General features: G+C 47.6%; 2 protein-coding genes across 18 annotated transcripts in view; both read right to left on the bottom strand.

Moving 5' to 3' along the window:
• The window catches only part of SPEN (spen family transcriptional repressor), a 68,283-nt gene extending 67,566 nt beyond the window's left edge, over positions 1-717 (bottom strand). Inside the window, exon 1 of one of the 2 annotated variants that reach the window (XM_061601734.1) lies at positions 229-717. In XM_061601734.1, coding sequence (XP_061457718.1) covers positions 229-311 — 83 coding nt within the window. In that variant the 5' untranslated portion in view covers positions 312-717. The remainder of the gene's footprint in view (positions 1-228) is intronic. The other variant, XM_061601735.1, reaches the window with a different exon arrangement.
• Positions 718-12,268: 11,551 nt separating this feature from the next.
• On the bottom strand, positions 12,269-22,447 carry FBLIM1 (filamin binding LIM protein 1). 16 transcript variants are annotated; one of them, XM_061601223.1, is made up of 9 exons: positions 21,468-21,945; positions 19,146-19,309; positions 18,233-18,479; positions 17,340-17,506; positions 16,571-16,682; positions 16,236-16,405; positions 15,805-15,983; positions 15,431-15,548; positions 12,269-14,569 (listed from the first exon to the last, which is right to left on the bottom strand). In XM_061601223.1, exons 1-9 carry the CDS (start codon positions 21,805-21,807, stop codon positions 14,456-14,458), a joined length of 1,611 nt encoding a protein of 536 aa, XP_061457207.1. In that variant the 5' UTR covers positions 21,808-21,945; the 3' UTR covers positions 12,269-14,455. The 16 variants fall into 16 exon arrangements, with proteins under 16 accessions (XP_061457207.1, XP_061457218.1, XP_061457217.1 ...); XM_061601234.1 differs by lacking the exon at positions 19,146-19,309 and adding an exon at positions 18,629-18,733 and having other exon boundaries at positions 21,468-21,552; XM_061601233.1 differs by lacking the exons at positions 19,146-19,309; positions 21,468-21,945 and adding exons at positions 18,629-18,733; positions 21,034-21,305.
• Between the last annotated feature and the right edge of the window lie 223 nt (positions 22,448-22,670).

Here is a 22,670-nt window from a genome sequence, read left to right as displayed (position 1 = left end):
AGAGATGGGTAGTCAAACCAGTCAGGATGATTTGGAGGAGGGAGAATCCCTCTCCCCTTCCCACGTTAGACTGGGGAGGAACCTCTCTCCTCATCCCGCCGCCCCATCTCTTTGCACCCTGCTCCCCCCATGTTCGGAGAGTCACCTGCGCCCTTCTGTCTCGGGGCTGGTGCGCGGGGGGGGGTAGCGCCACAATCAGCCCCTCCCTCCTTCCCTCCCTCCACTCACCGCTTGAAGTGCTCGATGATCTTCTCCTCGCGGACGTTCTCCGGCAAGTTGCCCACCCAGAGGTGCCTGGTCTCCCGGACCATGCTGCTGCCGGGCGAGGGGGGATCCTCCGCGGCTGGCGCTGCTCTCGCCGCCGCCGCCGCCCTTCTACACTCGGCTCAGCACCGCGGGTGGGGGGAGCAGCAGGAGCAGCAGCCTCTCCTTCCCGCCGCTACTCTTCTCCGCCGCCGCACCCGGCCTGTGCCCGCCGCCGCTGCTCCTTCGCCGCCGCCTCCTCCCTCCGCGGCGCCGGTGGGGGGCACCATCCCACCGGGCCCTCCCGACACGCCCCGCCGGTGCTGCCGCCGGTGCTGCCGCCGGTGCTGCCCTGTTTCTGCGCCTCAGCCTCCGCTCCAGCAGCCCCTCGGCGTCCCTCGCTCGCTCGCTCTTCTCACTCGCTGGCTGGCCCGCTCTCCTCGGAGCGCGCATGCGCGCTCGGCCGCCGGCCGCCACCAACCCGGTCCCCGCGCTTCAAAGCTCGCTCCTCATTGGGCGGCTGGGCGCGCGGCGGAACGAGTGGGTTAGGAGGAGGAGGAGAGGGGAGTAAAAGGGGCTTGTGTGAGAGAAAAGGAAGAGGGAGCCGGCGCATGCGTCCTCGGATAAGGAGGCGTAGCTGCGCGAGCTCTGGAGGCTCAGGGAGGGGGAAGAGTGGGTGGGGGAAGGGTGAGAGAATCCCGCTGTCCCCAATACTCCTTCTCAGCGGGAAGCGCGCAGGCGCACATCGGTGGTCTTTTTCCGCTCGCTCTCAGGCCTTCCCTCCCCCGCTGCTGCGCATGCGTTCCTGGGCAGAGGCGATGCAGTCGCTTTCCCCCTCGGAGCGCTTCAGTTACAACAGGAGAGACGTCGAGGGACGTGGAGGGGCGCCTTCCCCTTCCTCGCTTTCTCTCGACTGCGCCGTTGACAAATGTCACAAAATATTCCAGACATTTACGTTTACACATGGGCTTTATAAGTATTCTTATTTGTTTTATGATGCCAGAAATCGTTCAAAATGCATTGTGCGCGTTTCAGGGGAACAAAATATCGTTGAAAGTCCTCCTGGCTCCCCAAAACCAAAGGATAAAACAGATCCCGGCTCCTAGCGGCCCCCACGGTCTGACCCCTGCCTTCCCACGCCCACCAGCCCCCAACAGCCTTTAACTGGGCATCTCCCCCCTTTTTTTTCCAATCCGAGCGGAGGAGCTGCGACACTTTTGCCGGCTGAAGACTGAAGATGGGCATCGCTTGTGATGTGCCGTGGAAGAATATGTAGGGTGTAAACAATTACAGATAAACGGTGTCACAATAGATCTCCAATTATTTATAAATATACATATTACCACATGGTTGCAATAAAAACAGTTGTCGTTTCCCTGTGTCTGTTTTAGACTGTAAGCCTCTCGGGTCAGAGACTTCTCATACCTCTTCATAAGATATTCCCATGGGGGAAAAGGGAGGGGAGTGCAGGTCAGGGTGAAGAATATTATACATTTATGTACTCATTTATTGTTTTCAAAACCTCATTTGGAGCAGGAGAATTAAGCCAGATAGGTTACTATCAGATTTATTTATTTATTTGATTCCATTTTATTTTCCTTCCCATGAAACATCCCAAAGTGATTAACAATAAAAGTGGCATAAAACATCTATACAGACCAGGATAAGAATCTCCACTTAAAAGCCTTATTGAAATTTAACCCATGTTGGTGTTAGCCCAAAATAAACACATTCTTATTTCACACAGTTGTTTTGTTTCCCCAGATTTACACACTATTATTAAGTTCTTATTCTTCTCTAGGTAGGAGAAAAATAATATAACTAGGGCCTTCATCAGTTAGAAAAATGGATTGTGAAACATTTTGATTGACTGAAAAAGCCTGCAGATTTTATATATGTGTTTTAATAATAATAATAAAAAGAATATAACTTATAAAAACTGTAGACATCCACGTGCATAAGAGAGGCTTTTATGAAGAACAGAGAATGTTGTGACACACAGAATCTCAAAACAAATAAGGTTTTCTATTTTTTGTTAGAACTATTTTTCTTATATGCAACTTTCTGGAAGTAACAGCACTACTCTATACACATCTACTCAGAAGTAAATCCCAAAGAAATTTAGGCTGCAATCCTAAATGCAATCTCTTGGGAGTTAAGCCCCACTGAAACAATGCAACTTCTGAGTAAATATGCGTAAGACTGCAGTATTAATCAATTCAAGATTTTGCTCTCAGTTCTTGTAGAACCATGACCCCCTTCCAGTCCCGAGAATATCCTTTGCAACACAGAGGGATTATTTGGTGGGGAAAATCCGTGTGGGAGGTTTTCCACAAAGGCAGCCGTTTAGACACCGCTGGGAAAGCACAACACACATGAAATGATTGCTGTGTAAAATGCCTTTTGGGCAGGAGAGGACTGGAAGTCTCCTGTCCTGGCATTTTAGCACAAATTTGTGTGAGCTGCCTCTCATTCACTGGAGTCCTCCCATCTCACAAAGGGTTGTTTTGTTTTTACGTAGTATCAGCTAACAAGAAGAACAGTAAGAGAATCCATCTCCTCTTCTGGTGTTCAGTTCCAGTAATTTGGGATTAGCAATACCTTGAGAATTAGGTGAAATTTCCTGATCAGCTTGGTTGTCCTAATTCAAACATTCTTGTGTTTTTTTTTAAAGCTCATAATGTTTGAGCCATTGGGATAGGAATTTCTTGGGGGGGGTTCCCTCACTCAGGCAATTACACCTTGCCAATTAGCCCCCCAAGTCCATTTTCTAAGTGAGGAGATTCCATCTCTAGACTCTGAGAGTTTATTTATTATTTATTTAATTAATTTAATTTATATACCGCCCTAAGCCCGGAGGCTCTCTGGGCGGTGTACAAAAGATAAAACAAGCACAATGTATAAATACAATAACTACAATAAATCAAGAAACAAAAACAAACAAACAATAAAAGAACCAAACAAAGTTAAAAGCAGAAGGTCATTCCCCTGAGAAAAGGCAACGGAAATCTATAGAGGTAAGACTGCAAGAATTTGTTCTGTCCATTTCTATCCCTTGACTTTAATTCAAAGACCTTTTCTTTTAGCATGTCTCATCATAGATGCTCACAAGCTAAAAAGAACAAAACAAATACCCAATAGCTACAAAATAGCCTAGTATCAAGGGAGAGACTCTCAGTGTTATGCCATTAGCTTTGACAAATGGAAATCTAGAATGTATAGGGCATGCACTTTCTGAGGATCTTGGTTCTGCATGCTGAATAATAATGCATATTATTATGCCATAATAACCTTGCTAGTCCTTAAAGGACCACAAGATTCTTTGCTGTTTTTGTTGGAGCTGAAGGGAACACAACGACCCCTCTGGAAAGCATATATACTTGTTCAATATTTGTAATTCTTTTTTTAATTAGGTCTGTATTCTGAACAAAGAAACAACTATTTTTTCAAAGAGAGAAAATCAATAAAGTTTAAATAGAAAATATACTATGTGAAGTCAATTATTATTAAATTAACAGATGCACAGAAAATTTACTTATTACCGTGCTAATAAACTGCCTCTGAGAATGTGCAAAGTGTGTTTCCATTACTAGGACAGAAAGATTCTTCTGATCAAATTACAGACTCAGTATCAGCAGCAGATTGTGAAGGAAGGCCAGAAAGACTGCAAAAGGAGGAACAGCTATTCTTGAAAGCATGGCCAGTGGTGGGTCTTCACAAAGCCACAACAAAGAGGGAGACACTAAAGGCCTTTCTGGAGCGGAGCTGTCAATGATGAGAAACAGACGATTAAAGCTCCACTCCTTCTATATTGCAGCTGTACTGAACATGAAGGAGAGGTCAAGAAGTAGCCATTCCTACATTAATCCACATCGATGGGGTTACCCAATTCCTTTATTTGAGACAACTTTTGACAACATGTACAGGTGGTAAAAGTATAACAGCTCTTTTAAAAAAACCCTGAGGATTGGAGTTTTTAATGCTGGCCACAGTGTGCACATTTAAGTGGGATTTCTGAACCTGTGGAATTTAGGACTGATTTCCACAAGGCTCTTTCCCATTGTTTCAGATGTGGAAATATTTTGGCTTTCAGAAATGCTATGCAAGAATTACTGCACTTGCTCTTTTTCCCCTCTGGAAGAAAATTGCCTTAGGAAGCAGGCAGAAAATTGCAGTGACAGCTAATAAAACTAATTGAATTTTGTGGTATGAACTTTCATAACCCACCACCACTGGATGCAGAAGGGGTAAGGCCAACATTCTCACAAAGTTTGTCCTGAAGTTCCCACTGCTCAGGAAACAGAATAATCCCATAGCCACATATGTTAAAGCCATATCAGTTGTATGTAAGTCAGACCCTTCATTTCTTCTCCCAACACTCAAAAACAAAACATATTTGAAGAATTCTGAAGTCCATGCTTCCAAAGGCAATACTGTGCTTAAGAACTTCTTAAAATTAATTCAAAACGGTAGAGGCTGAGAAGTGTAAATTAGGCTTTTTTGTTTAAAAAACCCTTTTGATGCTTTGAAAATCATAGGAAGAATACACACTTTAGATAAACAAAGCACAAAATACCTTGCCATAAATCTGGCTCACCCCTCTGGGGCTTTGTTTTGGAGCTTAGGCAAGGATCTCACCTGCTGGTCAATTGCAAACACATTAAGGGCTCTTTGTCCAAAGCTGCCAGGAATGTGTTTTCAAAGTCTCATTCACCAAGAGTGGGGACTGGAAAACATTTGCCTAGGAGCTGAATTCAGGAGAAACAGTCTGGATCTCATATGCTTGGAAGTATTTTATTGTGTAATGTACGTTGCCTAGAGTGGCCGTTAATTCGGCCAGATAGGCGACTCATAAATAAAATTTTATTATTATTATTATTATTATTATTATTATTATTATTATTATTATAAGTAGCAGAGGGGTGCTGAACTATGGGGCTACAACAACTCTTGCTGCTGTGCCCCACATATATATTGTTGTTATGTGCTTTCAAGTCGATTACAACTTATGGCGACCCTATGAATCAGTGACCCACATAAATATAGACCTGTAGAAATTGGCAGGCATGGAGATAAACACTGTCAACTGCTATTTGTGTATTATAATGAATAATACTGTTTATTGCTTTCTCTACTTTTTATCCTTATGATAATCCTGAAGGGTGGGTTAGGATGAGAGAGGGACCAGCCAACAAGGTCACTCGGCGAGTGGGGATTTGAAGCTGGGTCTCCTGGGTAGGCAACCACTGCCCTAGCCACCACAGCCATGTATGTATGCATGAGCTGGTCTTCAAGAGGCACAGTTACAGAGGCCAAAAGAAAAGCTGGCAACCTGACCTTAAGGCTTTTGCCACAGCATAATTCCTATATTAAAAAAAACAAACCCAGAGACTGAAGTCTCTGTAAAACCAGTGCTCCCCATCTTCAAGCACTCTTTCTCCTACATCCCTGATTTGAGAAGCCTATCTATTCAGTCACAAGATAATGCACTGCGTACCTAATCAGCAGCGTTATTGTCTAACTTTACACAACCTGCTTGAAAACAGATGGGGAGGCCTCAGCCCCACTAGGCATGCCAAAAAATTGCTCCTTCCACCTACCCCCCATTGCAGATAGCCCTCTAAACATATCTGAAGGCACATTTCACATGTAAATGATAAGTGAATTGTAAACTGGAATTTAAGTAAGGCTGCAATCCTAACCATGCTAACTTAAGTTAACTCTTATCAAAATCAAATAGGACTTTCTTCAGATAAAAGTATGTTTAAGGACTCATTAACGTGAAATGCACTGTTTTTCCTCTATCAGAAACCTAACATGTGGGACAAAGTGTGTCCCCCACTTCCCAAATACACTTTGCCTCTTCTTTCTCTCTTCACCCCCTTTTTTCTGGCAAGTGGAGTTCTGAGTCCCGCTGCAAATAAATCCCAGATCATCATGCTCAGTAGACCATAACAGCAACGTTTTTTAAAAAAGAAAAACCCTGTATCTCCAGCAGCCTGTCGATTAAAAAAAATTAAAATCCAGTTGAGCTTTGCAGTTTGGGAAAGTTGGGGGGAAGGTCCTCAATATATATATACTTGGAAAGAGCAGCTTGATACATGGGTGGGCTCGAGGAAATAGAGGCCGGAGTTCTCCCCCCCCCTTCTCTTCCTGTCTCCTTACTCCTGGGCCTGCGAGCATAATTTTTTTTAAAAACCAACCCACCACCACCACCACGCACACTCTTTCCTTTTCCCAGCCCTGCAGCCAACCACGCCTCCTCCACAATGCGGCAAAGGGGGCCTCTGCAGTGGCTGAATCCCTCCCCACACCTTCGCCCCTTCTTTCTCTATCCTCTTCCCTCCCCCAGCCAGGCCAAAAAGGGCAAGGCAGAGCGCTTGCAAAGAAAGAGAGCGAGCGAGCGAACGAGCAAGAGGCGGCGGCGGCGGGCGGTGCGGGGGGTGGCAGCAGCCATGGTTGTGAGCAGCACTCCCTTCCTTAGAAACGTCTGGAATAAGGCTGCTAATCCGGGGAGGAGAGAGAAGACGCAGCCTCCTTTCATGCTCAGAGGAGAAAGGCTCAAGCAAGGCGCGCGTGCTGGGGTGCCCTCCTCTCTCGCTCGCTCTGTTCATGGGCTCAGCAGCCCCCCCCGGGCGGACTGGCTGGCTCGTCTATATTAAATAAGAATTTAAGCAAAAGCAAAACAAAGCACACACCACCTTGGGGGCTGCTGGGCGCACTAGCGCGGTGGATTTAAGAGGATGCTCTTGCAACGAGGAAGGGGGAGGGAGACCGCGCCTTTGCTGTGGAATATATTGCATTCCGTTTGCAATTCAAGGGAATGGTTTCCCTCCTTTTTTAATTTTTTAAAATAAAGTATGTCTCTTTCCTTAGGACAAACCTGCACTTCAGTGGATTAAACCTGAAAGATAATTAAAGGCCAAATCATATCTGGATTATTATTCTTTTTTTAATCACATGGGTTGTGTTTGTCTTTTTGATATTTTTGTGGTGTTTTTTTTCTCCCCCCCCCTTTGTCTTCTGCTTTTAGGATATATTATAGTTAAATACGAATGAAGCAATGCAAAGGTAATATGCAAGCAAACGAGCGTATCTGTGTGAGCTAAAAAGATACAATGTTCTTAGAAAGCTTTTTGTTTTAAGGGTGTGTTTGTGTCTGTTTTACGAGCTGGAATTCACAGGCGCTGGAAACGTGGGTGGGGAAAGATCCGTGTGTAGATGGGCCTAAATAAAGAACAATGAAGAGTTTCAGCTTATACTCTTAAAGGCAGCTTATTTTGTGGCTTTTAGCAAATTGTGTCAGGAAAAAAAGAATTGGCATGTTGTTTGGGCCGAAAAAAGGCTACATTAGTGCGAGGGGTGTTGGTGCAGAAAATCGTCTGATCATTTTAGATGTGACTTACTAAGAAATCCTGGGAAGATCTCGTGCTAGCGCAACAAAAGGCATTTTTGTGCAAAGACCAAAGAGTGAAATTGTGTCCAGCGGAGATGCGAAGAGTAAGGGGCGCGCGGGGGGTACAGAATGAACAAGGCCTTTTATTCCGGGGGGAGGACGTGGGAAGCAATTACAGCCCCGCCGCAGAGAGAAAGACTGAAGTGTAGTGTGTGTATGTTTTAGAATCAAAACATTTTAAAGAGATACATTGTCCCATAAAGTATCTGGAAAGGGGGGGAGGTACAGTGAAGAAATGCATGTACTGTAAGTAAACGCAGCTGAGAAGGGGAGGAAAGGAGCCAATAAAATTAAACATTTCTGTGCTGTGACCAGTAATAACATTGGGGGGAACCCGATTTCAAATAAATGGAGGTTTTCATGAAAGCGTGGGACAAAGGAGAACTTCTCTCCCCCCCATTCTAGATGCTTATAGGTATGTTTGGCGGGGGACGTCATTGAATTACACGCGTATACATTATTGATTAAAAGGGGGGAATGTGGCTTTTCTGAGAGGTTGAGTGAATTAATATTTCAAGCCCATTGCTGTAATTTCAAACTGAGGCAATGACCCTTCTATTTAAAATAGGTGGAAAAGAGGGAAGCGTCTTCCCTCCCCCGGTTTTGGGCGTTAAAAAACAAACAAGCCCCGCTCGGTCTCGCTTCTTCCTCCCAAAAGCCCCCTCCCCCGTTTTTCTTTCTTTCGCTCTTTGTCCCTTCCTCGGGCGCCATTTTGTATCCTCGCTGGGCGGCCATTTTATGGCGAGAGCGACGCGCGCGGGAAGCCCGCCAACCGCTTCCTGTGTGTGTGCGCGGCTGTTGCAGTACCAGCGAGCGGCCACTGAGGGGAAAATGGGGGCGCTCTTACTTTTCTTCTCCACACGCGCCTCTCATGAACACGCGGGCACCCTTGTGAAAACACGCGAAATCTCTTATCCCATGTGGGTTGTATCCAGTGAACGTCTACTCAAGAGTAGCCCCATTGAAATGAACGGCTATGGCTAACTTAGGTCTGTTAATTTCAGTGGGGCACTCTGAGTAAAGCTTAGTTGGAGACAACGCCTTGTAGAACTTGGTTCCATACAGCCCTTACACCACCATCCTAACCATGCCTAAGCAGAAGCAAGTCCTCTGTGTGGCATATTGTTCTTTATCTTCATGCAAGCTATCCTGGATCCCAGTTTTAGGGAGCAGTGATAATCACAATAATGCCCAGCGTTCCCACTGTGATTTCTTGAGCATTCAAAACATTTCAAGGTGTTGGGTTCTTCACCAGCACCTGCTCCTGCCCCTTTCAAAGAAGTTTGATTTGCAGACAACAGTGATACAAGTAGCTCTGCAGTCCCGGAAAGATTTTGCCAGCTAGTTTCTGAAAAAGAAGCTGATATTAAAGACTCAAAGCCACTTTTCCTACTTCACATATTACCACTACGCTGCAAGGGAGATGATGGTGATGCTTCTCATTATCTATGGTACACTCAAAGCAATTTAAAATTAAAATTAGGCAACAAAATACAGCATTGATCTCGCTATGTTGAAGGTGCAGAGGGGATCCATAAGGCCACTGAGGTGGTGAGTTCATGGCAGAGGTGAGCTTCGAGCTGGGCCTGATGCACCTTGCTTATTAGGCTTTCCATGGGGGAGGGGGGTGCAGTGGAGAAAGCCCCAGCACAGGGATGGGGAACATCCATGGCTCTCCAGATGTTGTTGGACACCATTTCCCATCATTCCTGTTCATGTTGGTTGGGGTCCAACAACACTTGGAGGGCCACAGGTTACCATCCCTGAACTAGGCCATCACTTGCCTTTACTGCCCTAGGTACCTCCAACAACTCTGTGTTCTTCTAATGTAAGCATGGGGAACACCTGTGGCCATCCAGATGTCCGATTCACAGCTCCCAACATCTATGACCATTGGAGATGCTGGGTGGAGAGGCTGATGGGAGTTGCCCTAACACTGCCCTCCATTTCTAAACATATTCTAAGCCTGCTTCAGTGGTGACGAACAAAGCACCTCATTTTGCATCCCATCTGAGCTGGGGCTTCTCTGTATGTGGTGCTAATCACTACTGGGAGGCAAATTCCATGTATCCCATTTTGAGGGGAAGACAAAAAATAACATATTGAACAATTCTTAATAATCTGGGTGCCGCAGACTGCATTTGTGTGTGCATGCAGCAAGCTAAAACCTCAACAATAGCAGTATTCTTGCCGCAGCCTATTATATTAATTACATTGTATTATATGAATTTATAGCCCACCTTTTTACAAAGTGACAGGGAAGTTATCAGATTTTTTTTAAAGTATAAAATATTGGGTGTTTTTTAATGCTAGTCAGTGTAGAATAGACCCGCAGAAGTTGATAGACATCACTAAAGTTTGTTAATTTCAATGGGTCTACTCTGAGTAGGCCTCAGTTGCATACAGCCCATAACATGCAGATAAAATTGGCCTCTGAGGATGAAGAGGTGTGACACTGTGTGTGGTAGAAATGAGTTTGGTAACACACACTTACTGCCTTAGAAACAGATGCTTCACAAGGCCGCTCACCTTCATTCACAAACCAGTTCCACCACACACCTCAATATTTATTGCTTTGAATGATTTATAAGGCTGCCTTCCTTGTGGCAGAACTCGCTGTGTTTCCCAAGCCTCAAAACACTTCCTCAAATGCAAATTAATGTGTGTTCTGTGAGGTAAATCACTGTTCCTTTAACACAGAGGCAGCCATGTTTGTTTAATCACTTTTGCAGACATGAAGGACATGAAACCTGCTGTATCTGAGGCACACCTGCCACTGTCACTATCTGTTTTTAGCACAAGGCAAAAACATTCTTATTCATGCAGACTTTTGGACCTTAAATTTCTGCTTGTCTTTTAGTGGGATGCAGTTGAGTTGGATCCGCTCTTTTACATATATATATTATTGGCACATTGTAGGTTGTTTTTACACGTTTTTAATGTTTGTTTCTATACGCTGCTTTGAGTTCACCTTTCTGACAAAAGCAACTAATAAAAATAATTATTAAAACCTCTTTCACACACACCAGCTCTTGTTACTTAAGGCACTTGTCTCCCAGTTCAATGTTCCAATCAGAAGTGGGCCAGACTGAGAGAAAAGTGCCCAAAATGGGGAGAGAGAAAAGTATTTGGTGGAGGGAATTCAGCTCCCCTCCGTTGTGCCCATCTTTTTTTGGGTAAAAATAACCTACCCATGTGAGTGTCAGCCTGCAGGTGACCGCATGGTCCTCCTCACCCCCCACAAATTAAAACCTGACAAAACAGTTATCCTCATTTGTCTTTGTGGACAATCTGGCATTTTGCCACCTCAGTGAGATAAAATGAGATGGGCACCCGAGAATGTTCATGGGCTAAATTATTAAATACAGAGTTGGGAAACTGGTGGCTAATGATCATAATAGCCCCTTCAGTAGCAATTTTTATTTTCTGAGTGATGCTGGCATAATTACACCATGCATTTTTAAAAATACATCTTACTAGGTTCATTCTCCTCACCCAGACCTCAGCATGCTTAATTTCGACTATTTATTTTGATTATTTTTATACCTCTTAATTACAGTTGTGACTAAGTGGTGCTGATCAAGGTCAACAGATACAATAAAGATAAAATCAGTTCACAACAAACTATAAAACTATTTTCTTCCACCACTACCACCTCAACCTGAATGTTTTTGAAAAGCCAAGTCTGGCTGGAATTTGTTCAGACGCACAATTCTGTCTTTACCAAAAAAATAAAAAGTGAACAAACTATTTTTAAAATCATGAGTAGATAACTCCCAGTGTTCACTGGATCCCAACTGGCGCTCAGTCTCAAATGCTGCATGCTTGAACTCACTAACCCCATTGAACATAGTGGGACTTACAAGTAAACACATATAGGAATCTGCTACACATGATCTGATGCAGTGCTAAGGAAATCAGTATTTATGTTTCACATGTACCAAACATGTCAAGGCACGTGCAGAAGGCAGTTTTTAAGAGACCCAGGACCGACTCAGTGTACTGATGCTTGCCACGCACATCCACAATTTCCACAGAATGGCCGCCTAGAATAGTCTTTTATCTGCTTTTCCCAAAACAGATCTGGGCCAGTTTACACAAACACCTGAAGGTGCTTGCCAAGGACAGCCATATTTTGGGGGAGCGCCAATTAAGTGGCAAAGGATGCCTCTCAGATTGTGCTAATTGGGCTGGCAAAACACCTTGGTCCAATTCCGCCTGAGGGCTTCTGTAGCATCTTCTTAAATTATTACATGAAGGGAACTGAGAATTACTATCCACTAGCAAAAAAAATTAGAAGCTGGAAATGCAGGTCACTAACGTTCAGGGAAGTGATGCAGTGGATTAACATTGAGTTGTTAATGGTATATTTGGGAAGAAAAGTGATTTGAACGATATAGTCTCAATTCTCAAAACTCGGCTGGCGAGGACTGACCTGCGTGTCTATTTTCAGAAACCTTTAACAGCTCCTCGTGTAACTTGCAGCGTCAAGCCCTTACAGCTTTTTCACAGCATTGTCTGTGTACATTGAAAACCTAGCATAGCACAGAGAAATAATTACACACACGCTTGTTGTCTTCATCCAAGGCCAGCTTATTCTCCCGGATAATCACTATATTTCTTTTTGGTAAGAAACAGGGAAATGTCTCCCTTAGTCCACACCTGTAATTATGGGGTGGGATGACAGAAAAACTGGACTATTTTACAGAGTAATTATACTCCAGAGATAACATACACAATGTAATTTCAGCTCTTAGAAGCGGTACTTAATCAAGGGCATAATGTTATGGCCGTTGTAATAAAGCAAAAAGGAAACATTACCTGATCAGTCTGGGATCTCATTTTACCTACTATATATTTGGGAAAGTGTATAGGAGATAAAATATGTGTTTGGACACTTACTAAGATACCATAACCAAATTTTGCTTGATGGTTCCCACAATCAAGGTTTTGATTCAGTTGGATGCCATTTTGAACAAGATGGCAGACTGGAGCTTTCAAAACTACACTGTTTCCTTCCCCTGAGAATTCCCGAGTGATGGTGGTACAAGGCTGATGGTCCCATACCCCCCCCCCATTGTTTCAGTATGTTTAAACAACTGCTTGAAGCAATTACACATTTTTATTTTAAATAATGTCTGAAAAACCATTTTTTTAATAACATGGCAGCTTCAATCTGAGGAGGGCATAGTATGAAAAAAGGGAGGAAAGATCCCTTTGGGCCTACCTAATACAGAGCCTTTGCCAGAAAATGCTGTTAAGGTAATGTTGCCTTGTGCTGCCTCCTGGTGGATAAGACAGACATGAATTGATTAATTAATGGCAGAGTGCCTAAACATGCTCTCACACACACTACTTAAATCTTTTTTCCCCCTTCACTTAAATCTTTATCAGGCAAAATGAGACAATAACCCAGCTCAAAATGGATACAAGCTTTTGAGTTACAATTAACTGTTCTTCGGGGTTTGGTGTTCAAAGCAAATAATGGCATGTGTGATTATGCTTAATTTTTACATTGAAAAGGCAACTAATCAACAACAGATGTCAAGATTCAGTTATGACATTCTCATACCCTGAAAGGTCTTTTTCACCCCTGACCCCAGGTGTGTAGGTCTGGCTGTAGTCCTTTGCTTGCTTGTGTGTGTTGGGGGGAGGGTATACTCAGTAGTTGCTCAAAAGCAGCCTTATCTTCATTACGACTTCAGATGTTTTGAACCTTGCCACTGAGATGTGGTTCTGGAGATAAGCCTTTCTTCCAGAAGCCAATACATTTGTGAGGTCATAGCACAACTAAAATTGGTTTGTTCCAGGCCTCACCTCCTTCCTATATTCTCTTATCTCCTATATGAGCACAGTGGAGGCACTTGGGAATGAAGGTTGGTGTTCAAAGACCCAGCAATTGACTGCTCTTTTCTCCCCAGAGGCCCACCTCTCCTGCAATGTTTGTGACTGTGAAGCTAAATCTACCACTCTGATTTAAGAGAAACCGAACTCTCAGCCTGCCCAAGGGACTTCAGAAGAGCAGAGATCTGAAGAGCAGGGATGAGAACATTTACCCAGAAAAGAAAGATGTTAGCAAGATTCAGCTGCCATTTACACTGCTCTGGGAAGACAGAGCTCTTGCTCCTGTATTGATACAGCCGTAAATGTGGCAGAAAATAGGGAGTTAATCCCAAAGTAAGGAAATTTGGATGCATCGGCCTCTCTGCAACTGAGCTTTCCACATACCAACACTGTGCCTTGCTGAAAGAGTTTCACACATTACATCTCTCTCTTTGCCCCTCTTTGGAAAAAGATGCTCACATTACACCAGTGGAAAGCAACTGGCAGCCCACAGGGGGAATCCTGCCCATGGATAATTGGCAGTTGGCCCACCTTTAATGTGTGCCCTCTACTGGTGACAAAGAGCTCCAACAATCCTCCTCCTGGCTCAGTCACATTACTAGGACAAGCAGCGTACTGGCTTGTGGGCTGTCAGCCATGGCCACTGGCTGGGAGTTTCTTGGGAGCAAAAATAATGATGTGAGGGAAGATTCCTTTAGCTCTGCCTTAGGCTTGAACAAATCTCATTGCCAACTATTGCATTACACCCACTCCCAGGATTAAGCCCCAACACAGACAGACATTTTTTAAAAAGTCTCAGGTGAAACAACAGGAGGGGCGAGACAGGAGATCCAAATGCTGAGGGCACTCCGCCTGCTACCTCCTGCAAAGCATGAGCTGCAGCCTCCAGAAAGATGCCTGTCCTTCGTCTGCTCAGCAGGATGATTCTTTGGTGTGTCGAATGTGGCAGGACTTGCAGAGGAGACGGCTGCCCAGAGGGTAGCAGCCGTCTTCCGTGGGTTCAGGGGACAGCAAGACCTGACATCTCTGTAGCATGAAGGAAAGAAAAAGTGTTTAGTGATCCCAGAAAGTGCTGCAATACTTTAAAAGCCATTTGAGTTGGCCTGCTCCATACAGCTCCCAAACACTGCCATGCTGCTGCATAAAAATAATTCGTAATTATATTGACACACATTTAAAGAGGTTCACACTAGTCCTTTATACCCAACTTTACTCCAGCGCATTTGCTATATGTCCAGTATGTTGTTATAGTGAAACTCTTTCAATATTTTCTGATGACTCTTTCACATTCATTTGGCAGAGTTGCATCATGGAATATCCTTTCTTTTATAAATACAGTGGGAGTGGTGTGTGTGGACTGTATAGGTGTCAAAATGAACCAAGGGGAACAGAGCTGGAATGGGTTCCTGGTAGATGAAAGGACCCACAGCAGTTTGCAGAAAAACTGTGTATTTTTTTAAAGAGGGTCTATGTTTGATCAAACAGGCCAAAAATGTGGAATTGACAGCAGGACACAGGAAGCTGCCTGATGCCGAGTCACACCTTTGGTTCACCTTCCTCAGTACTGTCTACACTGACTGGCAGCAGCTCCCAGGGGTTTCAGGCAGGGGGCCTTTCCCAGCCCTGCCCAGAGATGCCAGGAACTAAACTTGGGACCTTCTGCATGCAAAGCAGATGCTCAGCTACAGCCCTTCCCCTGATTCTGCATTGGTTCATGTCATTTCTTGTTTATTTTTAATGTATATATTTTGAAAAACTTTACATTTTATAGAACTGCCCCAATGACATTCAGCTTCTAACCTGGTGTGTGATCTAGGTCAGTCTCCCTCCCGCACACTTCACTGCATGGCCTCAAACAGTCCAGCGCCAAGCCCTCCCCAGACTTACTTCACACCGGTAGCAGTCCTCATGGAAGTTTTGCCCCATGCACTCAATCTTGTAGGAATCCTTCCCGTCGCTTGGGATAATGGGCCTCTCACAGGCACCGCATACGGAAGCAAACCTCCTAGAAGACAGACATTTGGGCTGTAGCTGTTATTTGCTTGGCTTGTTCATGGAAGAATTTTTATCTTATACCACAGACTTCTTAAACTCTCTGTGTGCTTGGGGGGGGTATGCCTTTTTCAGGGTTTTTAGACACAGCTGCATTGTGTTTAACTGTTCCATTTTTATGCAAAGCACTCCTTATGGCAGCTTTGTAGGTATGGGGAGTAGGAGATCAAATCCACCTTCCAAGTAGTGCTTCATTCTTATTGCTGTACCTGTAGAAGTCCTCAAGGCAATGCACCGCCTCATCATCACCAACGGCAAACGTCTCGTCCCCAATGGCCCGGCCGCACACCACACAGATGAAGCACTCCGGGTGGAATCCGTGGCCCATTGCCCTCACAATTTGGTTCAGGATTAAGGCGTGGCATTTGCCACACTTCTCTAGGGTGTTCTGGGAAGGTAGGATGTATCCAGGAGGAAGAAGAGATATGAAGTTAGATTGACCTTACAGGGCTCATCTTCATTGAAGGGGTTGGTAGCATATACTCTGAGGCACTCCTCAGAACACTCACTCAGTGCACAGGGCACTGAGTCCCATTGGCTCTTCAGTGAAGGGAACAGTCTGGGACCAGAACATGAAACTGGACATCCTGTGGACCTTGAGCCACAAAGCAAGGGAGGTGAGCAAGGCAGAGATATTTACCTGGTAGCAGGTGACACACAGTGGCCGTCCCTCTTTCTGGTAGTAGCGCTGCCCTGCTAGGGCACCATGACATGTTCGACATGTGAAACAGTCTGCATGGTATTGTTTGTTCATAGCCTCGAGGGTAGGAGCCCAAGGAGAGATGGTTTTGTGGCAAAAAGCACAGATATCTGGAAGAAAGAATCACGGTGTGTCTTGAGCTGGTGGGTCCCTTTCTCAAAGTCTATCAATGGGATCTTTATGGAATATCAACTTGGAAATAAGAATTGTAGGGAGCGCCAAAAGGATCAGATTTTCCACACACACATTCCATTTCAGTGTATATTTATTCTCACCTTTTGAAACAGCATTCTCCATCTTCCTCTCTCTCTGATGCTCATCAGCCCAACTGAGGGTTGAGGGCAGAATTTTAGGTTGCCTCAGTTCTGCTGGAAATGTTGAAGAAGTCTAGAAGGCAGAAAGAAGTAGACAAAAGTGGGCTGAGCACTTGCACAGACTATTTCTGAGTGGACTCTGAGGGTTAGCTTGAAATGAGGCTGTACCAGGAGAGGTATGAGCACATAAACCACTACTGATCCTTTGAATGGCTCTTGTACCTTTAATTGAAAGTTTCCTTTTCACAGGTTCAGATAATTTTATTGCTTCTTATTGGTTATGGGTGGAAAATCACCAATAGCCCCTCTTTAATCACCTCAGTTTCTGTCCCTTTGCAAGGGGGGAGGAGCTTTACTAGTTACCTCCCTCTCTTTTTTTAAAACAGCAGAACAGGGAACTAACGTTGCTGAGGGACTTTGCTAAATTGGACTTACTTGTGGGGAAACATTACAGAAGATTTGGGCCATAAGTAAAGGTATTACTGGATAAAACAGGCTTACATTAAATATTTGTCTGTAGGTTTTAATTTTACCTCCAACTAATTGTAGAAAAACAATGCCTTAGCAATGCAACCATCCCCTGAATTCTCTATAATAAAACAGTGAACAAATTACACCGATTCCAGATAAAAGGAGTCCATGTGGACCCATCCCACGAGAGAACCAACTGCACACTTATTGCATCATAAGGTGACTGTCTGGAAAGGCGCTTTGGAAGAGAGAAGATTACCTGAGAGGATAACACTGCTGTTCTTTTCTGGAGATCAGGACCAAGAGTCTCCACTGAGAAGTGGTGAGAATACGGTGGTGGTGGAGGAGGAGGAGGAAGGAAACTGTCCAGCTCAGGGTGCGTTGGATTACAGGGCAGGATGGATGGAGGTACCGAGGCAGAACAACCTGAAACAGACAAGGAACAGTAGCTGCGTTAAGGGGTTAGAAACATGGTTTAACTGACTTTTTAAAAAAATTGTAAATTTCTAAAATATGAGGTCCAATAGCTCAAAGCAGCTTGGAAGATATGTCAGGACATCACTGGAAGCCTCACCTGCAGATGGTGCAAGATGCTAAGGGTTACTACTGAACACCATGGAAATATGCTCTGTACAAACTGAGGAGGCCAGTTCCTTATGACTCCTCCTTCCCATGTTGCAGGGACTGCTCCCCAGAACTGAAAGCACACCACACTCTCGGTGCAATTCAGGCCTGCTGCTGGCAAGTCTAAAGCACTGGGCAGATGTTCATAGGGACACAGGAAGCACAACTGGGTCCATCTAGCCCAATATGGTCCACACTGACTGGCAGCAGCTCTCCAGGATCTCAGGCAGGAACTCTTTTCCCAGCCCTACCTAGAGATGCTGTCAGGGATTGAACTGGGGACCTTCTGCATGCAAAGCAGGGGCTCTGCCACTGAGCTGCAGCCCTTATATTTTAATCAATTAAAATTATATTTTAATTGAGTCACACTTCTGGACCTAGAGATGGGTTCTAGGGTTGACCCTTGGCCAAAATTAAGGCCCTGAGCAAGGGTTGAGCCCAGCTGTCCTCCCACTCTCCCTCTCTCTGCTCCTCCTGTGCCCAGATCAGACTAGGGTGTCCCTTCCCTGTGCTCTCCACCCCCCTCACCTCCGTTGGGAATGTTGGTTGTTCCCGAGCAGTGTCCTCTGCTCCCTGTAATGGGTCCAGAAGATGTCTGGGGTGGGGAGAGAGCAGCAGATGTCAAATCCTCCTTCGGAAGGTTGTTACTGTGCAGAAATGGAGCCTTCTGTGGTGTTGTTTCGCTCCTGACCATGTGATCCCTCCTGGGGGGTGTGAGGGTGATGAAGATGGATGAAGCAATCCGCTTCTCCACCTTGTCTGACAGCATTTTCACCTGGAGGAGTGGGAAGGGGTTAAAAAAAGAGAAGAGGAAATTGGAATGGGCCGTATAATTCACAATCCTGCCACCTGCATGGGGGTTCAAATGAGCAAGACAGAGGAAACGTCATGGGGGGAAAGGCTCATTCAAGTCACCGGCCTCACCTTTTCCATCTGTAAAATATCAACAGCTTCATTACGGTGAAAGGAATTAATGCCTTCTGCCATGTTTCCCTGAATGATGTTTCAAGATGAGCTTAATTCAGTGGCCTGTAGACAGAGCGCACATTACAGCAAATGTGCATAATTGCCTTCCGTGGCTTGTGGCAAAGGAGGCAAAGTGCCACCCCTCACATATGCTTCTGTTCTCCAGCTTCACCAGGCGTTGCCCAGAAAGCAGCACATTTCATCTACACAGCTTAGAGGAACAGAAGCTGGCCTTTTAAAAATGTGACGGCTGAGAGCCTCAAAATGCTAGCTTCCGCAATTGCAGAATCACATCCTTATAATAAGCTGCCTTACAGCAAACTCCCCCACCCGAACACTTGGAAAGCACTTTGCAAAATTTTAAGGAGAAAAAACACACAATTAGCACCACAAGAACAACCACTGCAAAAGAAGAAGCCTTTTCCCTTGGGCTCCCACGTGCACAAATCCTCCTTCCCACCCTGCCTAAACACACCTTTCTCCTCAAAAAGTCTTCAGAAGCAAGGAAGGAAAAGAATGGCTGCTTCTCTGCAGGACAAGAACGAACAGAGCAGGGAGCGTTGCAGCAAGAGGCACCAAGCAGAGCCAGCTCCAGGGATTTCCACAGCCCAATCCGGATGCGTCTGCTCTGAGCCACAGCTTTGCATCATCCCACAAGGAAAGGGGAGGAAGCGATAAGGAAGGAGGCAAAGGGCAGCCCTACCTCAGGCGGAGTCTCTCCCCTGCTCCTCATCCTGCCAATCAGACCCTCAACGCCCTGCAGGTCTCGGGCTGTGTCTGCGGACGGACGCTGGACCCTTTTTGCTCCTGCCCCTCTAACTCACTCACTCTTTGTGGTCACAGCACTCATGTGCTTCCTCCCTTGTGATCATGGAGGAATTCTTAAGATACCAGGAGAAACGTATGAGTTGGCATGTAAGGTTCAAAGGTCAAAAGAGAGACAGAAAGATTCTGCCACATTTGCGCATAGCTAGGTGCATGCTCATCTCTCACCCCTCATGTTGCTGGGTTGTGCAAAATCTGGGGTGCAAGGGGCGGGGAGGGACAGGCTGCCAATGCAGTGAAATACTTCCCCTGCCCTTACTCAAACAGTGGAGAGTGGCCTTTTAATTAAACTGGGAGACCAAGCCATGCCTCTGACCGGGTACCCTGGGCGCCCCGAGGAAGATTAACCGGGATGCCTCCGACTTTTCCTTCCCTCTCCCGGGCCCAAGCAGCACCCCTCAAGGCGAAAGGCTTGCAGCCTGCCCACAGCTTTTCCTGGAGGAGATAGCCACCCATTCTCTTCTTCTCAGGGGCCCCAGAACAGGACAGGCTTCCTCTCCAGTGGCTAACTATATACTGCCAGTTTGGCTTCCGATTAAAAATACTGTACCATCTTGGCTGTAAAGCGAGGCATACATTTCTCTTTAGAGGAAGAGTGGGATATGAACACAACAAAGAACCACAATTGATAATAAATGCACACACGTTCAGAGCAACATCCTCCTCCTTCCGGAGAATGCAAAGTTGGGGCTTTTCTGGAGGAGGGGGCTAAGATCGCACCTACGCCCTGGCCAATAGCCAGCCTTCCTTAGGAGCGGGGGGCGCGCCCCATTTCCAGGAGGGCCCCCAAATACATCCACGGGACAGCCGCGACCCCCTCCGATGCAGAGAGAAGGCCCCTCTGCGCCATCCCACATTACTTGGAAGGACGAGGGCGCCTCCTTTTAGGAAAGAGGCCACAGACGTTCAGCCTTCCCCGCCAGGCACGCACAGAGGCACAACGCCTGAGCGGGACGACAATGAAGGTTACTTTATCTGCGAAGTGCGAAAGTGCTGAAGCCGCCCGCCCGCCCGCCCGCGCCTTCCTTAAACAGCCTGCCCACGCCCTCCCCTTAGCAGTAACGACCAGCAAAAATACCGGGCGCACACACACGCAAGGTCGGGTGAGGAGTGGAGGAGCATCGGGGCCCTAACCAGGCACGGGAGCCCGAGAAAACGGGGCGGTGGGAGCCAGCCAGGCCGCGAGCAGAAACAGCTGGGCTTTGCATGGGGGGGAGGCTTTCGTTGGGGAAACCCTCCTCTGCCCCGGAGGAGACACGCCCCCTCAGCCCCCCGAGCGCACCTCCCGCCCCCTCGCCCCAGCCCAGCCCAGCCAGCTCCTTTGGGGCGGGCGGAGCGGCTGCCCAGCGGCCCCCTCCCCGAGGGATCACAGGCCACACCCCCTGGCGCCCCCTGGCGCCCCCCGGCCCTGCGCGGCTCTCGTGGCGCCCAGCGGAGGAGGAGAGGGGAGGCTGCGCCGGGCCAGCCCCGCCGAGGGCGCAAGGACACTCACCTGCCCGGACCCGAGAGCAGGAGGCGGCGCCCATTGGGGCTCTTACCTGCCGAGCGGAGAGAGGCGTGTGCCGGGCGTGTGCGCCAGCGGCGGGCCGGGTCAGCGGCCCCCGGCTGACATCACCCCAGTCCCCGCCGCGGGGAGGCGGGAGGCAGAGCCCGCCACCGAGAAGGCCCCCCGGGAGCCGCTCGCTCGCTCGCTCGCTCTCTCAGCACCCCCAAAAGTCTTTCCTTTCTCCTGCCCCCTTTTCCCCTCCACGGGCACCGCCTTTGAGCTTCCCGCCTCGAACAAAAGGAGGCCGCCTCCACCTCGGATGGATGGACGGAGGAGGACGAGGAGGCGGCGAGGGCTGCTGCTGCTCCCCGCCCGCCCCCGCCCCGGGTCCCCTCCTTCCCCCCCACCTGGAGGATCGGGGGGCTTTCCGTCCCTGCCGCCCGAGGCGCCGCAAGGGGAGCCGCAGAAGGGCGCGGGAGCTCCTACCTCCGCCGACCGATCCTCCTCTCGCTCTCCCTCCGGCTCCTTGGGGGGCGAGGACATTCCCGCCTGCGAGCCCACCCCCTTTGCCCGGCAAGCTCCCGCACGCCTGCCCTGCCCTGCCCGAGACGGAGCGGGAGGCAGCGAGCGAGCCGCTCTGGGGAACAGACCCGGCTGCAGGCAGAGCCGGACCAAGCCCAGCCAGAAACTTCTGGGGAGCCTGCCTCTGATACTGGAGGCCACGAGTAGTCGGCCTGGGGAGCAGCCGTGCCGAGCCTCGGCGGGAAAGCCCCGTCAGACCGCGAGAAGAGCCTGGCTGCATCTGGGCCGGGCCAAAGGGGCCCATCCGGGCCAGCTCCTGGTCCCACAGTGGCCCCGTGAAGGGGGAGCCCGAAGGCAGGAGTGAGCCCAGCAGCAACACTCTCCCCGCTAGCAGTGCCTTCAAGAGGGGCAAAATGAAGAAACCCTTCCCACTGCCCCAGAGAGCCGCCTGGCATCGCAAGGGAGAGGGGACAGGGAGGGCAGGCCAGTGGCAGGAGCGCAGCCTCTTGCTCCCGGCATGCCCTGGCCTTGAACCATCCTTGCAGCTACCTGGAGACCCTCCCCTCTGCCCCTCCACTTTCCTCTCTAATGAACAGATGGCCTGCCTCCAAGTCGATCCTGACTTATGGGGACCCCATGAATAGGGTTTTCATGGTAAGGGGCATTCAGAGGTAGTTTTACCATTGCCTTCCTCTGAGGCTGAGAGGCAGTGACTGGTCACCCCGTGAGCTTCAGGGCTGTGTGGGGATTCAAACCCTGGTCTCCCAGGTTGTAGTCCAACACCTTAACCACTACACCACACTCACCTTCCTCTCCAAGCCGTAGGGAGTTTCTGGGACAGCATTTGCTCCAGCTGGGCCGCCTTGCAAGGGGCGAGGCGGATGTCGCAACCCCTGAGTGCAGTTCAGACACAGAGTGCTCCGAGTCATTGGCCGACCTGGTAATGAATCTTGGCAAATATGTGCCACCACAAGGCAGCCTCAGAAACCCCAGAGTAGAACACAGGGCTGTGACTCCGCACGATGTTTTGAGCAGTACAGGGACCCGGGGAGCTGCCTTGAATCCAGTCACAGCACTGGTCCATCTTGCTCAGCACTGGCTACACTGACTGGCAGCAGCTGTCTGGGGTTTCAGGCAGGGCACCTTTTCCTACCCCTTCCTGGAGAC

Source organism: Rhineura floridana, chromosome 18, assembly GCF_030035675.1.
Source record: "Rhineura floridana isolate rRhiFlo1 chromosome 18, rRhiFlo1.hap2, whole genome shotgun sequence".
Classification (NCBI taxonomy): Eukaryota; Metazoa; Chordata; class Lepidosauria; order Squamata; family Rhineuridae; genus Rhineura; species Rhineura floridana.
This window is presented reverse-complemented; position numbering and strand designations above follow the sequence as displayed.

What these genes read in the sequence shown, in the direction of transcription:
- FBLIM1 (XM_061601223.1), bottom strand. Translation starts at nt 21,807, where the DNA reads ATGGGCCCCTTTGGCCCGGCCCAGATGCAGCCAGGCTCTTCTCGCGGT. An exon ending in AGGAGGATCGGTCGGCGGAG is followed by an intron (nt 19,310 to 21,467) that starts GTAGGAGCTCCC and finishes GATGATGCAAAG; the next exon opens with CTGTGGCTCAGAGCAGACGC. An exon ending in AGGACTGCTACCGGTGTGAA is followed by an intron (nt 14,570 to 15,430) that starts GTAAGTCTGGGG and finishes TTCATGCTACAG; the next exon opens with AGATGTCAGGTCTTGCTGTC.